The sequence below is a fragment of the Rattus norvegicus genome, chromosome 3 (genome assembly GCF_036323735.1).
Source record: "Rattus norvegicus strain BN/NHsdMcwi chromosome 3, GRCr8, whole genome shotgun sequence".
NCBI lineage: Eukaryota > Metazoa > Chordata > Mammalia > Rodentia > Muridae > Rattus > Rattus norvegicus.
In genome coordinates this window covers 48,261,909-48,279,625 of record NC_086021.1, presented here as the reverse complement: position 1 = coordinate 48,279,625, position 17,717 = coordinate 48,261,909, and the positions used below count along the sequence as shown (strand labels likewise).

The 17,717-nt window shown below is 36.7% G+C and overlaps 1 protein-coding gene across 1 annotated transcript in view; it reads right to left on the bottom strand.

Moving 5' to 3' along the window:
- The window catches only part of Kynu (kynureninase), a 150,711-nt gene that overhangs the window by 59,371 nt on the left and 73,623 nt on the right, over nt 1–17,717 (bottom strand). Inside the window, 1 exon segment of the mRNA NM_053902.2 lies at nt 442–540. Coding sequence (NP_446354.1) covers nt 442–540 — 99 coding nt within the window.

The window sequence follows — 17,717 nt, the reverse complement described above, 5'->3', positions numbered from 1 at the left end:
CATTCGAGAAGTATCCATGGAATACCCAGTATCACTAGTATGTAGCAGCTAAACAAAGTTTTAACAGATTTCAAGGCATTTGTTCAAATGCTCTATGCCAAATAATTACTAATTTATCTATGTAAAATATTGTAATTTAGTTTTTATATCCACAAAAACTGTTTAAAGGCATCAATCAACATGAGTTAAGCTCTAAGTATGGAGTCTTTCTCTATATTTAATTTATTTTCATAGTAGCCTAGACATTTAATGAATAAATTTTCTACAGCTGTAGGAATAATAGAAGTAAGTTATTTTTCATGTTACTTTATCATATGACCTCACTAGTTTCTAAAGAAGAAAACATGGCCTTGACAGAAATAGAATGTAAGTTGGGGACCAAGCATTTTCTTTAGATTAAAAGCAATGTGAAATAAAAGGATGTCAGGCGTTATTTGCTACCTTGTAGGAGCACCAGCAGGCAAAGTCAACATCCCAGTCATGTAAGTGGAGTTCAACATTTCCAACCGCATGCGCTAGGTCAAAGCCAACAAAACAGCCCTTGGGAAGAACATACAAGGTTTCAATTTGCTTAATGATTAGGAAGGAACATTAAGGACAAATGTCTCAAGCCTAATGCAATATATTGAATGGTAACATGCCCGTCTGATGCCCCAGCTCACAACATTTGACCCATAACTCCCTCCACCCTTTAGGCAACCCTTCAGAGTTCATTTGTGGGAGATAGAAGGGGTTTGCTTAAATTCTATTTGTGAATATTATAACAGGATAGTAGCAGGTCCCAGTCCCCAACAGATTCAGAGTCCCAAGGACATCCAGGTTGTAGAGCTAAAGACCCCTGTCCTATCCTCTGCAATACAGCACCACATAGCACCAACTAGAAACAGAAGGCTTTAAGATCTTTGCCGTTCACCTCAGTGCATCTGTGCTCTCAGTCACCCTGTAAGTCCTTCCTTTTCTCATGCTTCCTCCCTCGTTTACCATCCACTTATACACACATGTTTCATGCTGGTCTTGCTTTCATTTGTCTGTTGTTCAGCTGCTTTGGGGGTGTTGTTTATTTTGTTCCATCCAGTTTACTCTAAGTTACTTTTTTCTAGTCTAGCCTGGTCTACTCTATTCTTCTATGCTGACCCATTTTATATACTCCCCCTTACCCCCATGGCTTTTCTTCTTGTTCTCATTCTTAGCCCCCATTTCTTTTCTTTAATTATAACATTCCATCAATGTAACAATCTCTAAATCCTGTAGATCCTAACTAGATCTCAACTTTCCCCTCCTGGCTACTTTGCCTACCTTAATATCTTTCCTTCAAAGTCAATCAAATACTAAACCGTTCTACTTATTTATCTTACTCCACTCCCCTTTCTAATCACTTTAACTAAAATCTGAGTATACTTCATTCTGTACGTGGTGGTTTGTCTTGCAGTAGTCCTTGAGGCTTATGTGAGTATGAAAATTACTTAGTGGTAGTATCAAACAAGTCCTCTCATTCTCCCAGTTAATGTCCTACTGAGGGAATTTTATAGAGTTTATGCCAGGTATCCAGAGCTTCAGATGTACAAAAGCTATTTTCTGAATTATACAATCCACACTTCTTCATCCGAATCTCATGTGAACAGTACAAATCCTCCAACCAAAAGAATATAGTTGACTAAAATTAAACCAAGCAAAGAAGTCTCATCAAATGCATTTCTCAATGCATTAATAAAAGAAACATTAGCAAACAAGACAACATAACTCCTTCAAAATTAGTTACTCCTGCAGAAATGATACTTAGTATGAGTAAGTTAGATGACCTCCTAGAGAGACAACTTGAAATAATGATCATAAACATGTTCAAAGACACAAATAGCCAAACACAATAAGGAGGGGGATAGAAGATATGAAAGAGTTCAAAAAAGAAAAAAAAACTATTGAAGAAAAACTAACATGATATAAAAGTCATAGTAAGTAAAGTAAGATCAAAAGTAGCTAAATAAAAATTTAACCATGTCTCAACAATAGAATGGACCAGTAAGAGGAGAAAACACTGAGCTTTAAGACAAGGACGAAAGACTAGAGGAATCCAACAAGGATAGTGAGCAAAGGACATTAGTGGGAATCCCAAGATGTATAAGGTCCCTCTAAAAAGACCAGATCACAAGTTGTACTCATAAGAGAAGGAGAAGCAACTTATTCTAAATGTATAGAAAACATTTTTTAAAGAGTCAGGATTGAAAAATTAGCAGAGTTCAGAAAAGAGATGCCTATTCAGAATGATAAAACCTAAAAGAACTTCCTTTAATCATGCTCTCACGAAAACATTATATAAATGGGGCAAAGAAAGCATACTAAAAGCTGCAAGGCAGAAACACCTAGACCTATATAAAGGCCATCAGAAGAATGGTACATTATTCAACTGGAAGTCTAAAGGCTAGAAGGTCTTGGAATGATGTGTTTTAAGTTCTGAAAGATAACCACTGCCAGTCCAGGGTGCTACATACAGCAAAGCTAATGACCCTAATGTAAGGAAAAAAAATAAGAACTTTTGTGATAGAGATAGTCTAAATAAATTGGTGGTCATTAAGCTAGCTCTACACAAAACACTTAAAGAAGTCCTACAAGTGTAAGAGAAGCATAAATCATCCCTCCATGAGGCTACTGAAAGAAATAAGTCATACTAAGCCATGGAGGGAAGAAAAAAGAAAATACCCTACAAAATCAGCAGAATGGCCAGAATCAATACCCAGCTTTCAATAACCCTGAATGCTAATGGTCTCAATTCCCTAATCTGCAAACACAGCCTAATAGATTGGATCAAAAAACGCATGTGTCATATATTTGTTGACTCCAAAAAAAAAAAAAATACACTGTGTCACCAAATTGCTACTTTAGAATGAAAAAATGGAAATCTATCCCAGGCAAATAGCCCTACAAACAAGCACAGCGGGCTGTTATAATATCTGGCAAATGTAATTTAAGCCAAACCTAGTGAAAAAAGGTAAAGACAACAATTCCATACTTATTAATGGAGCAATCAACCAAAATGCATTGCTATTCTAAACATATATGTCCTGAAAACTGGCATACCTAATTTCATAAAATAAGTACTGTCAGAGACTAAGTTACAGATTAAGTCCAGCACAATAGTAGATGTGACTTCAATATCCTACTGTCACCAATAGACAAGTCATTTCCCACAAATAATAGATAAATGAGTGAATATTTTAATGAAACGAAATCATAGATCAAATGAACTTAACAGACATCTACATAGCATGCCATTCAAACACTTCATTATATACAATATGCATTAGTCCATAAATCAAGTATAGTAAATAGAAGAAATTTTAAATCAGTCCTTGTATTCCCTCTGACTACAATGCATTAGAACTACAGCAGCAAGAAAAACTCCAGACCCCACACAAACTTATGGAGATTAAATAATACACTATTTAACATTAAGATCAAGGAAAAAATAAAACCATTACTAGAATTAAATAAAAATGAGAACACAACATATTTAAACTTATGGAAATGAAGTTTGTAGCTCTTCATGCTTACATAAAGAAATCGATTGGTTTGTAGTAGTTGACTGTCTTTTTAAAATCTTATTTTTTAAAAAGAGAAAGAACATGAAGTTGGGTTGAGGAAGGACATCTGGAAGAGTTTGTGGGAAAAACGTGATTAAAAATATTTAACAATAGAAAACAAAGTAAAAATGTAAATGAAACAAATAAATTAAAGACAAGGAAAGAAAACAGGGAAATGAAGGAAAAAAGAAAAGAAATAAGAGAGATCTCAAATAAGTAAATTAATAGACACACTAAAAGTTCTGGAAAAAGAACAAACACCATATAAGAGAGGGAGAGAAGTCATGACAATCAGGGCAGAAATTTGTGAAGTAGAAAACAAAATAAATAATACAAAGTGTCAATAACATGAAGGGGAGGTTCTTTGAAAAGATAAATAGATTAACAAGGCCTTAGTCCACCCCAACCAAACAGGAGAGAGAAAAGACCCAAGTCAATAAGATTAGCAAGGAAGGACGGCCATTACCGTAATTATCAAGGAATTTCAAAGCTTATCAGGCCTTCTCTTGAAGGATATTGCAGTGAGTTTAAAAAATGTAAAGAACTTGGCAAATTTCTAGATGAAAATGAATTTCCAAAAGTAAACCAAGATGAGATAAAATTTTAAATTGATCAATAACACGCTGCAAGAACAGTAAATCAAACAAACAACAACAAAAAGAGAAAAGAACAAAGAAAGCCCCAAACAAAGAACATCAACCCAGAAACAAAAAAATTTTCTCCAGCGAGGAAACGGTAAGCCAAATTATCTTTAGTTTTCCACTTTTTCCAAATTTGAATTAATGAAAACATCAAACACAAAATGCGGAGGAATACCAAATAATACTTTCTCTCTAAATATTTCCTTTTTTTTTTCAATTCGTTTCCCATTTCCACCCCAACATTACAAGCTACTCTCTGCTGGCTAGGGACCTGCGCTTTGGGTGAAATCTGCATAGTACTTTTGGCAGACACTCCCTCTTTATCTCTCATCCTGTCCTTTTCTTCCACTATATCTAAGACTTGCCCTGGATGTTTCCATGTTGAATATTTACAGATAATGTGTAGACACTGAAGATACTGGGAGATGGGTGCGAAGCTTGCTTTCCAACTTAGCCAATAAAATTCCTTCCATCCCACAATTAAGTTTATCTGTCTGGATTTCCCTCTCGATTGGTTGTATATCATGGAGTTTCTGATAGACAGGCCACAGTAAAACACAAAATTAGATATTGGAGGGAAAAGGCCAAATTCAAGCAAATTAACACATCTAAAACCAGAAATAAACGAAATGCCTGTCATGTGGTTGCTGGGATTTGAACTCAGGACCTCTGGAAGAACAGTTAGTGCTCTTAACCACTGAGCCATCTCTCCAGCCCCTAGAAAGAAACTTAATGGTTAACTTTGAACCAAATGCTTCAGAAACAAAATAGAATCCAAACTGAACTGTATTTCAACTATCGTCTCAAAACAAATCCATAGATCATCCATTGAGGCAAGGAAAGTCCAACCTCTGGAAAGAACTCTCCAACATCCACCAAGTGGGGTAATACTGAGCATGAGAGACTCATGCCAGTACCTGACACAGATGTGTGTTACTCCTGCAATGAGTAACAGAACAAAAGAAAGTCATAAATCGTGTCACTTTCTCAAGTACTTTCATATGAATATCAGGTTGATGTAAGAAAATAGAAAAATCTGTTACAGGTCCCAGATGCTCTCTAATGATATTCTAAGTCTATTGGCTGGTGAAGGCAATTGCTTTTGTTAGAACACTCCCAAATATTGCACCTGATAGTGACAAGGAGGGCAGCTCCCACCCAGAGGCGAACAATGCATGAGACTAAAGGTAGCCTAAGATGATTGTGCTCCAACAGTACCACATTCAAGCTCTCCACAGTCTCTGGTGTTCTTCTGAGTCATTATTCTATTCAACTTTGTAGAATTCTTAATACAGGTGTGGCTTTTAGTCTTGGAAATTCAGTTCACAAAAACTATACTTACTAGAATATGACTTTATTTCTATTATTTCACAAAAGGAACACCTTATCTATAATATCTACCTTATATTACTGTTTTCTTCTCGTGTGGAGAGATGAATTTGTACCATTTTTACCCCAAATTGAGGAATATATATCATATAAGCAAGAAATTATCTATAGTAATACACCTCTTGAAACTGACTGGGAAGCAATACAAGAAATCCACAACAAGAAGACTTAGAGATCATCAGAATCTGGGCTTGAAGATTCACAATTAGCTTAATAGACAAGCACATTTGTTACCATGCATTGTGAGATACTCATATATCTGAAATTCTGTGTTGGAAAAAAACAAACAAACAAAAAAACAAAGTCATAAAATTTAAGTGATCTTTCTACTCACTCACATTTCTAATTAGAGGAATAGTTTTTTAACAAGAGAATTTTTCAAACTTATCTTTCTATACATTTTTAAGAGTTTAACTTTCTTAGAATACCCAAAGAAAAGTCTGTACGTTATTTCATTATTAATTATTCATAAAGTATGGACTATGAAGAAGGCACCAAGTTCACCTACTGGATCCTGTTATTAATGCTCTGTGGTCACAGCCATGGCATCATATCAGAAACCCACTCCAGACTCTCATAGTACATTTTATTGAATGTACATTTTTTTGTATGGATGGCAGAAAACATAAATTATTAAAGTGGGGATTATGGCAAGATACAAACTTGAGATGATCACAGTGTAATTTTACAGAAGATTCGCTAGATGGCAGCATCTTAAAAGAAAGCATAAAACTGAGCCCTTCCTTAGCTAGTTCCACTATTTTTAAATGGAGTAGATGACTTGCAATTCAAAGAAAGGGAAAAAAGAGAGGAGGAGGAGGAGGAGGAGGAGGAGGAGGAGGAGGAGGAGGAGGAGGAGGAGGAGGAGGAGGAGGAGGAGGAGGAGGAGGAGGAGGAAGAGACTTAAAAGCTTGTTTTCCTAGTTTATACAATTTTTTTAAAGTCACAATTTTTCAACAGGTTTTATACCAAAATTTACCGCAGATGGTTATTGCATAAGCATTTTGACACAATTACATGAAATACAGTTGTGCTTGGCCAACACAATACCTTACTTTCTAGCCATCCTTGAATAATTCTGGTCATTTATTTCTCAAATGCAAATCCAGTCTGCCTTTCTCCCGTGAACTTTCTAAACCACAGGTTCAAAGAACACCCTGCTTTTCCTCTGAAAAACTCTAGTTAAGATCAGGACGCATGATGCAGCAGTTTCTGCTGTAGCTCTTGGGCTTCTATAAACTGGTCCTTTCTAGTTGTCCTGGCTCAGAGACCCTACTAACCCCTTCCTTTAGTTTATACCTTCTCCTTGACACCATTTACCTTCTCATTTTGCTGAAACTATGATCTTAGAGTCTCTCAAAGTTCAATGGCTGTAATCTTTACCCTGAGACTTATATATAAATGACATTTGGAGGTGAGGGTCTTTAGGTAGTAGTTAATTTTAGGTGAAATCATAATGTGCTGTATAGTGGCATTACTGAGGATGACTTAGAAGAGTAAAAGAGAGAAAACAAAACCAGTTTTGTCCTTGCTCTGTTTCCCAGGTGATGTCTCCTGCCAGGGTATAATGTACTGTAGAAAGGCAGTTTCCAAAAATCCCAGCTATTGATCTTGGACTTCTCAACCTTTAGAACCACAAGTTAAATAGAACAACACTTCCTCACGAGTGAATTATGAATAGGCTATACTATTCACTTAGAGCAATAGGAAACAAATGGGCCTGGATGGCTCAGATTATGTTCCAAAGGTAGGCACCTTTCCCAATACATTCATTCCCCTTGTACATATTCTTCTGCAAATCTCCAATCTTGTTCTATACACTGATGCAATAAGTGAAAATGTTGAGGAAGTAAGGCAGAAGAATAAACAAAAATCATACAACAGCTGGTAAATATTCTCTCATCTGATGTTGGATTTTCTTTGTAAGAGAGTTCTAATTCACACTCATAAACTTAGCACTCATTCAGCTCACTCACACATCCCGTTAGACTTGAGACCTCCTCCAAAAAAACTTTAATGGGAGCACAAAATCTTGGGTTATTATAAGCAGATGGAAAGCAGTTCAGATACATGCAGGTCCCAAGTGTCACAACTGTATCTAGTTCAATCTTCATCCTCTTGCCAGCTTTGCCACTTCTGGGCTCAAAGAGCTTCATGTCTTCCACAATGCTTTTATCTTCTTTCCTTTTCCCAAAGACCACAGGCTTGTCACCCAAGCACTCAGTCTTAGTAGTGCGATCAAAAACTCAGCACCATTTGGGTTTGGTTTAATATTAGCCATGAGCCGGATTCCAGGATGTGTATGTTTTAAGGTGAAGTCCTCAACCTGAAATCATTTACTATGGATGGACTCGCAGCCAGTTCATTGTTTAATATGATGTTACTAACTTGGCACATGAATCCTGAAGTGATTGTGTGATGAATAAAAAACGATCCATTACAAATTATACAATTCCCTGTTTTCCAGGGCACGGAGAAGCCATGCTTTGTGCTGCCTTTGGAGCCCTGTCTGCAAACAGCTTAAAGCCACATGGAGCAAAAGCTCTGTGTCCACTCCCAAAATGTCATGGAAGGGGCTGTCCATGGCTTAAAACAAGTGGTTAAAGGGACAGAGGCCTCTGAAAAGCCCGATGTTAAACTAAAAATGCGAAGTCATTGAGGTTTGTTCTGGATACAGTTTTATTATATTTTTCTCTGAGGTCGTCTTTTAAAATGGTGGATTTTAGGTAAAGATAGCAGTTCAAAATGCTCTGGATTACTCTCAGGTAAATAAGAAATACCACATGAGTTTCGTTTTGTAAGCCTCTTTAACACAGTACCCACAGTCTTCCTGATCAGTGGAGAGGAATGCAGAACAGGGTTAATGCCCGCGTCTCCATCTCTTCAGAATTTATAAAACAATATAGACAATGAGATATCTGAAGGGGGTTAAGAGTATTCTCTGTTTTGATAATTTTGGAAGTTCAGCATATGCTAAATTTTTACTAATATTTGGTATTTTCCCTCTTCACCCAAGAAAGCCCTGTGAACAATGCAGAACACAAGACAGGTATTTACGTCAATACTTCGGGCTGTTATTTACCAGGTGTGTTTTGTATGCTCATAAGGGTTGTAAATTCACGAATGGTGTGGACAAACAACCATCATGCTAAGCCAGCTGGATTCCGACTTAGAGATGTAGCCATCTGGTCTTTGTCAGCATGCATAAGGGTAACTCTAGCCATTGGTAAAGCCAGTGTCTGAATGTTCACTGAAAGGTGCTAGACCAAACTCCGTTGAATGAGGCAGCTCTACAGCCAGAGCCACTAACACTGTGCTAGGCAGGTCCCTAGTCTCCTCAGTTCCTTCGAGGCGAATTGTGGGCTTGACCTCTTATAAGACAGCTTCCAGAATAGTGAAGTCTTTGAGATTCCTGCATAGCCTTCTTAACTCTGTTCCGAATCCAGATAATACTGTGTACTTAATTAGAATAATATTCTTATAAGAAGAAAAATATGTGATGGGAAAATTTGTTTAAAAATAAGTAAGAAATGTCCTGTGTACATTTATATGAGTGTGCGTGCCTGTTAACATGGTTTGACTTTGTAGAGAAATGTAGACATGTGGTGAATTCGCAGTAACAGATTTGCTAGGTAAGTCTGATGTTGGGTTTGGCAATGAGCTTTAGAAGTAGAGGTCTACTAAATTACTAGAGAGGGGGTAGGAGTGGAGTAGAGGATGGAAGTTGATAAGGTTTCCTGTCTCAGAACATTTGACTCCCAAATTCACTGCCCTGTTGACACAGTCATGCAGAGATACCATGGGAAAACAAAACAAAACAAAACAAAAACAAAAATCAAGACCTGGCTGGGCGTGGTGGCACATGCCTTTAATCCAGGGTAGTCTGGACACCATAAATTGGAAGCTAGCCTGGGACATATAAATAGTTTTGTCAAACTTATTAAGACCTATAAGAGAGCCTCCTATCTTTCTACCATCTCTGTCAATCATCTCAATCAAGAATTCACAAGTTTGTTCCTTTTATCTGTAACAACTTTAAAAGGCTGTCATATGACCTCGTCCTTGAGATCATTTTCTTTCAGCTATGTGGTATGAGCAAGGATTAGTATTACTTTCTATATTAAGCCTCTTTTGTACCAAAAGTCAGTAATTCAGTGGGTCACAATTCTTTCCAAACAGTACCTAGGGTTATCTACTTTTTGGTAGTTTAGGTTGTGACACTTTTAGTCACAGGAGCGGCTCAATGGAAAAAGCGGCTCTTCAGTATTAAAACAGAAGTGAAAACAATGAGTCTTAAGGGATGAGATAAAGTCTTTCTCATGCAACTACAGAAGTAGTTTTCAGAAGTCAAGTTGCATTGCAAAATAACTCAGCGTGCAAGTTTTTTTTTTTTGTTTTGTTTTTTTTGTTTTTTTTTTTTTTTTTGTACCGAGAACTCTGCTAGTCAAGGTTGTATTAGACCTTAGGCTTTTGTAAGTAATGCAGAAGATGAAAACTACAAATAATGTGCATTATAGAAAATAAATCCCCAAATCTTTTATCCCAGCAGAGCGCTGCCTGATGATGAATTCTAAATGCTCGCACTGAAGGTCAGTGGCCAGCTGAAATCGAATGAAGGAATCTGGGATTATATCTCAAATAGCTACCCAGAGATTGAAGTCCGATGATTTAAAAAGAAATATTTTAATGCATAGGTGCATAGTTACTGGGTAACACTTACTCTTCTCGCTAAATTGATTCCACAGTTCCCGTTGTCCCAGATGTATCGATTGATGGTACTTAAGCAATGTATTTGCCGAGGAGACAACAGTTCCTGATAAAGTGAACATTGCTCTGTGACTTGCCTGTCCCAGGGAGCTTAATTTTAAAGATAAGAAATCCAGTAAGAAAGTGTTCTGAATTTAAAAAGAAAAAGAGAGAGAGTTCGTCACGAGAAAGGAATACACAAAAATCAAAGGACTTACTGAGTAGAAACGGTGCTTCAGCGGGTATGATTGTGACTAATAACAAGGCCAGCTCTTGGGAAATTGAAGCAGAGGGCTTGGAATTTTGAGGCCAACATAGCAATATTCTGACTCAAAAACTTTTTTTTTTGCTTTAAAATCTAAATGAAATTGGAATGGATGTCTAATCCATCTTTATACTCTTATTTATGTGGAAGGACGAGTCTAAAAATGAAAATGAAAATCCTCATGAAGTAGTTAACCTGTGCAAATTAAAGCAATGGAGTATGGGTATTTCATTAGAATCAAGCTGCTTTTACACACACACACACACACACACACACACAAGTGTGTGTGGTTGTTTGTAACAGCATTCACTATGATGTAAAATGACTTGTTGAGAGTGTCAGAAGGGATTAGATGGAATGATTCTTTGAAACAGGTTGACACGAGCCCACCAAATGCTTGGTTTGGGCTGAACACCAAATGTGGATAAGCAAACTTTACTGAGCTGCATCAGTCGCCGAGCTATTATAACGTTGGTGGACTTTCTGTGTGTTATCTCTTTCACAGGAGGATCACTTCTACATTTTTTTTGACATGAACATCTATGTAATCTAAATTATTCTTTAAGATTCAGTTTTCTAGAAGTGTGATTCACATTGTCAGAGACTCCTTGATGGTAAAGTGGGAAAGAAGAATTAGTATCATGGTTCTGTCCTTAATTGGGAGGAGAGACACAAAATTAAACAAGAGCTTCAGAATTGAGAAGGCAGTCCCATGTCCGTGATATTAGCCAAAATTTTAAACAAATTAGAACATGCATATGTATAAATTTCATCCTGTTAGTCTGGGTTGATATCGTGAGATGTGTGACATGTGTATTTGTTTATTAACGTATTTGTTCTTTGTCAGAATTTAAGTCAAATGCTTTTATGTCTGCACAAACTGCCTAAATAAGTTCTTTGAAGAGAGTAGAGTTTCCCCAAGTCACTCTTCTCTCTAGGTTCCTCTTTAAAGCCAATCTTCCCAGAACTGAAAGGTATAGAGATTAAAGAACCAAGTCTCTTGAATGTGTTATGGAACCCAGATCCTGAAAAGTGTTCGGGGACTTCCTGCTGCAAATCTGTGGAGGTTTGTGTAAATCTCATCCAATCCTCTAAAGGCTTGCACAATTTTAATTAGAAGGAACTCTTTCAGTGCCACATGAAGCACTAAAGAAATGCAAGTGCATGGACTCTGTAGGCCGCCATCCAGAGCTGCTGTTAGAGGGGCAGCTGCATGAACTACCCACAAGGACAGGCGGAAGTAACGTGTACTCAGATCTTTCTACATGAGTTGGAGAATGCGTTTCTGCGGTTCTGAGTGGTCATTTCTGAATGCTGGCATGGATGAGACCCTTACCTGGACTACTCACTATTTCCTATCCTTGAAAGCTGGGACTAAGCTAACACTCAAGGAAAGAGATGATAAGAAATAATAATTATTTATTTTTACTTTGTCTTTCATACCTGCTAAGATTTCTTTGCCACTGCAGGATTAATTTGAATGAATAAAGAGAGATGGTTTAGTGGGAAGAGATCTTCCGTGCCAGCCATTGAAAACATAGTTTTTAAGTAGACTCCAACACCAATCTTCATTATCTGCTTAAGCGGGCAGGGCAAGTGCTTTTGCAGAATCAGTTCTCTCATCTGAGCCCCGATGAAAGGTCACTAATGGGTTTTCTGAGAAAATGTTCTGAATAGCAGCACCCAAATCATAGTCTATTACCAGAAGTAGCAGCTGTTACTCTGTTCTCACTTGTAGGGTACATAATTTAGCTCCTGAAGAAAGACAGTGACCTAGTATTTTTATTAACAAGCTTCAATCCTTGGCTGGGCAGGTTCTGAGATATTTTAACCTGACTAGGCTAATAATACCCAGACAAACGACCTGTGACTCACCAAATGCTCTTGCATTGAGTCCTTCTGTTCCATGTGTGTCTCTCTCATCACAATCTTGTGGCAACTCCTCTTGGTACCTCCATGTGTCTCCCACACTTCTTTTCCTCCTGGTCCTTCTCTCTCCCCTCTCATCTCTCTGGGACCAACTGACTGGTATTCTCTTCTGCCTTGCTAATTGGCTGACAGCTTTACATTAACCAAGCAGAAAGTAGTGGAGAAGAATGTTTGCAAAACATTAAGACAGGTATTGCTTCATAAAAACAACAAAGTCCAGCCTGTCCTCAACTCTCTGCTGGTACGCAGATCAGCAATTGAATATCAACACAAAGACGACCTTTACTCAGTGTACAAAAACATCTTCCAACAGTCATCTTTTTAGTCTTATTGTTTAAAAGGCTAACACCAAGTTCCTGTGACATCTCAGTGATAAAGCCTTTAGGTAGTATAAGACCCTGGATTCAATTCCCAGCATATGATGTGCTCTGTAAACCTGGGAATGAGTGGAAACGAGAGAAGGGACATCTTTCTAGTAAATTTAGTGGAATCTCTTGTGTCTGTTTTGAAGGAATAAGGCAAATAAATGCTGCTTGGAGAGTAAGACCAATGGACTCAGGAGACAGGAAGAGCAAACTAATTCAGAGGCTCTGCAGCATGCCATAATTTTCAGGTGGAAACTTCTGTCTCACAATTTATATCCTTTACACTCCCTAATTAATTATCTCCCCAACCTTCTTCAGTGGTGGGCATAGAACTCTAGGATATATGTATTCAAGACTAGAACTCTACCACTGGCTACCCTTTATTGAACTCCTTTATTTATTTAATCTCATACATACAAAAGCAAGAAAATAGACTCAGTGGTACCATCTTCTTGCACAATCTTAGGCCTGACTGACAAAGCTCCTACAAACAGAAAATGAACTTGAGCATTTTAATTTATTTATTTCAGTTGGCTTAAGTGAGAAAATAGCTTAAGGTAATCTCTCATGTTTAATTTAGTTCGTTTAATTTTTAATGACCTAATGGAATACTCTGATTTTGAAAGTGATCTCAAAACTAACAAAATTATGCAGATCAGAATTTTAGGGTAGCTAGATGCTATTTGCAGTTTTCCTGAAAATAATCATACTTAAAATTCTGTTCCTCATGCAACACTGTGATCCATCAACTTGCCTGACCCACACTTTTGTTGATTGCACACACATATGTATTCACAGACCTACCGTGTACTTAAAATAAATCACTTTACGGACAGCACAGTCGGCAGCCTGTGAATTTTGTGGAGTTAGTCATTGATACTCTACTGATGTAAGCCTCCTATACTTGAGAGTTGAAATAGGTGTAGAAATAATTGTAAGGCAGAACAAAAGGAAGCCAGTGATGTATTTCTCATGCATTCTTCCAGACACAGAGATACAAAAACTTTTATGTGAAGGTCAAGAATTTCACACACAGGATCTCTAAAGCAGTGATTCTTAACCTTTAACACAGTCCCTCATGTCGTGACTCCAGAACTATCAAATTATCTTCATTGGTACTTTATAGTGTAATTTTGCTACTGTTACGAATCATAATGTAAATAACTATGCTTTTTGATGGTCTTAGGCGATCACTGTGAAACTGTTGCTAGATCCTGAAGGGGGGTCACAACCTACAGATTGAGAACAATTTCCCTAAAGTCAGGAAAGTAACATATGAGTTGAACCTGTGAGAAATATTTCACTTTCCTCTTGTAAGAATGCCATAGAGTAAGCATGAATATTATGATCAGCTATGGCTTAGCTTCAGCACCAAGGACAGCACAGAGCGAGCTTGACATGTTCTAAGGTTAGAGTTGTTTTCAATGCTCAAATGAAGATCCGAACTTCTCGTTTCTTCCTGAGATATTTGCCAATAGCAGTTTTTACTTAAAATATCATGGCTTGTAATTGCTGATATGTAATTAAAATTGTAAGAGCCACTATGTTTACTAATAGAATGAAAGCAACAAGGAGAATCTTTAGAGCAGGCTTTTGCCTGTTGATCAGGTCGAGGTCAAACCAAGGAATAAAAGTAATGGACATTTAACTGTAAAGATTCTGCCACAGGTGGGGAAAAATTTTAACTTTTTTCTTTACTTAGAAATGACATCTTTATCTGCAGACATCTCCAGCTTGATGGGAAATCAAGAAACATCCTCTGAGAAGATACTTTTTGGATAATTTCTATACCAATCTTAGCAGTAAACTCCCCAAACAACTTTCCTTTTTGTCTGTTTTTAATTATACACGAAATGTGATGATATTGTATTAAAATCTATACAATAATCCTTGAAGAGACCTCTCCTAAGTTTCTTCCATCATAGCCAATGTTTTAAGCTGCCTGTGGTGATGAATGCTTTCATTTCCAAGACTCCTGCTGAGGCAGGAAAGTGACAGACTTTAGGTCAGATAACTGCAAATAAGACCCTGTCTTGACCCTGTTCTGGAGAGATGATTCAGTGGTTAAGAGCACTTGCAGCTCTTGCAGAGGACATGTGTTTGGTTGTATCCATAAACATCTGAAAGTACAGTTCCAGAAGATCCAAAGTCTGCATCTGACCTGTATAGATACTAGACATATATCTGGTTTACATGTCTATGTATAGGAAAAATGCTCACACACATTAAAAAACAAACACAACTAAAAGAATGAAAAAGATTTATTATAGATAATAAATCCCCACCCTCCCTCTCCCCTTATGTAGATGTTTTGTGGGTAAATGAGCATTCTCCATCTCAACTAACTTTTAACCTGACAGTCCTAAACTTTTCTGTTTTAATAACTCACTTGGAAAATTAACTGGAAAGAGAAAGCTACATAGGTGATTTCTGTATTTTATTTTTTATTCTATGTGGAGTTTTTGGTGCCAGATACTCACAGAATTCCATGGTTTTTCATATTACAGTAGCAAATTAGTTTAAATATATTAATATGGGTATGTACATTTTATGTTGGAATTTTCAAACTTTTTGTTATAACAAAGACAAATCAGTCTTTCCTGATTAGTAATGGGGGAGAAAAATTAGTGTTAGGGAAACAGCTTTGAATCCTAGACAACTAATTATAAAATGTGCATCATCTAAAAATCAAAAGGAAACAAAAACATAAACAAAATCCTCTGACTATAACATCTCCTTCAGAAGGTCCTTGAGTTACGAGGTTTAATATCAGAAAAACACTTCTCCCTCATGCCTAAAATAAGGATGGATGAAACATCACAAATCCTGATTGACAACTAGGAGGCTTGCTTTTCCCAGATCCATAATCCTAAAACAACATCTGGTGTCTAGAATACTGTTCCACTGGGAATTAATTACTTTTATCTTATATGGTCCACTTAATCAAGTCTTAAATAAAACACCTGATAAAGATTTCTTAGAAACAGCTCTATAACTTTAGATTCCTGAGCACTGATCCTCACCAATTTATTTTGACTTTGTAATTTCTGGATCTCCCATGGGCAGAATTATGCATACTATGGATAATTTTCTTTGTGTAGCACAACACTGTTCTACCACTCCAACAGCCAGAGTTAATAGGATAGTCTGTTTAAATTTTTCTTTTATTTCACTTCTTACAAAAGAGAAGACTTATGTTTTAGCAATCATTTTATGTGTCACTGAAGCATTTTTAATTTTCTTAAGCATGCATATACACACCTACATGTATCTATATGTATGTAAGTATACATTTTCAATTTGCTTTTCCACGAATTCCCTTGACAGATTCAAGTCTAGCTCATATTTCAGGAATTCAGTGTAAAAACAACCTTCAGTGATTATTTAAATACCCATTTTGATTATAACAGAAGGAAAGATAAGAATCAAGGGATCAAAAACTACTCTGAGGTGCATCACAATGAAAGTCTTCATGTTTTTTTGATGATAATGATGTACTATTTCATTGTGCCCACTTTTATTACATTCCAGTCCATTTTCATCCTGGCAGGCTGGACTTTTCTTTCAAAAATTAAAATAGATCTACTTTCTTAAATAGCCAAAACCTTGCAACCGTGGGTCTCCATGGAGTTTGTATGGCTTGTAAGAGGCTGCCTCTGACTCTGCCTCCCTCATGCACTGTCTTATTCTTTTTTTCTAAAGTTCTAAAATTAAATTATACTGAAACATTTCTTCCTTGCAAACCTATTAATACTTTACACTTCTGAGAATAGTCCTTACTATATATCCAGCCCTGACAGAAAAGGTCATAGCTAGAAAATATTTCTGCTCATGTTGCGAGAACCGGCTTTGTCTCATCTCTTCTCAAAGAAGGTCACCCCAGCACACCATACTGTATAAAGTGTTCTTTGTTTGAATCTCATTATTATAATGCCCCATTAAAATATTTACTTCTGAATAAACTATATAAATATATGCTACTTTGTTACAGAGAATACCATGGCAAAATTCTAAACTTCCCTGAAGTGAACTATAACTTAAAGTTTCTAGTAAAGGTGGTTAATAATAATAAATAATAAAATCAGAATCTTAAATGTTTGTATAGCAGGTTAATTCTTTCACATAAGCATTGTTTTCATCATCAGTCAGGTGGGTACATGTCTGACCTGTGGCAGGAGGACCATTAACCTCCTCAGACTGAGTTACAGAAAACAGTCCGCACACATCTTCCAAGTTCGTTATTTATATGTATATACATGCAATATAATATAAAAAGTATGTGTGCGTGCATACTTAGAAATAACTATCTCATTGAATGAACATCTCAAGTCCTCATGGCAATGCATTATGATAAAACATATACAAAGGGCAGTTTAACTATGGCATTGCAATTGTGACAGTGCAATATTATAATCATATACCTTATATTCTAAGAGATAGGAGCTTCTGTTGTAGGTCACAGCCAGAGTTAATACACTTCGAGGTCACTTATGAATTACAATTAAGACAGCTATCCTACTATGAGTTTACTCTGTTGGTTTAACCCACCTTTGAGAAAAAAAAATTTATAACAATCCTCATTTGCCTTGGATTTCTCAAGTAACAAACATTTACACCCTAAACTAATACGTAGATGTAGTCACAAGTTATGTGCTCTGCCATGCTCCATACTCATGACTAATGCACACATGTTTAAATGTGTGTCATGGTAACCATTTGCTGAAGACAGAAAATGAAGGCTAAAAGCATCCTTAGACAATTAATACCCACCTCAAATCTTATAACCTAAGCAGTGTACAGATAGTGT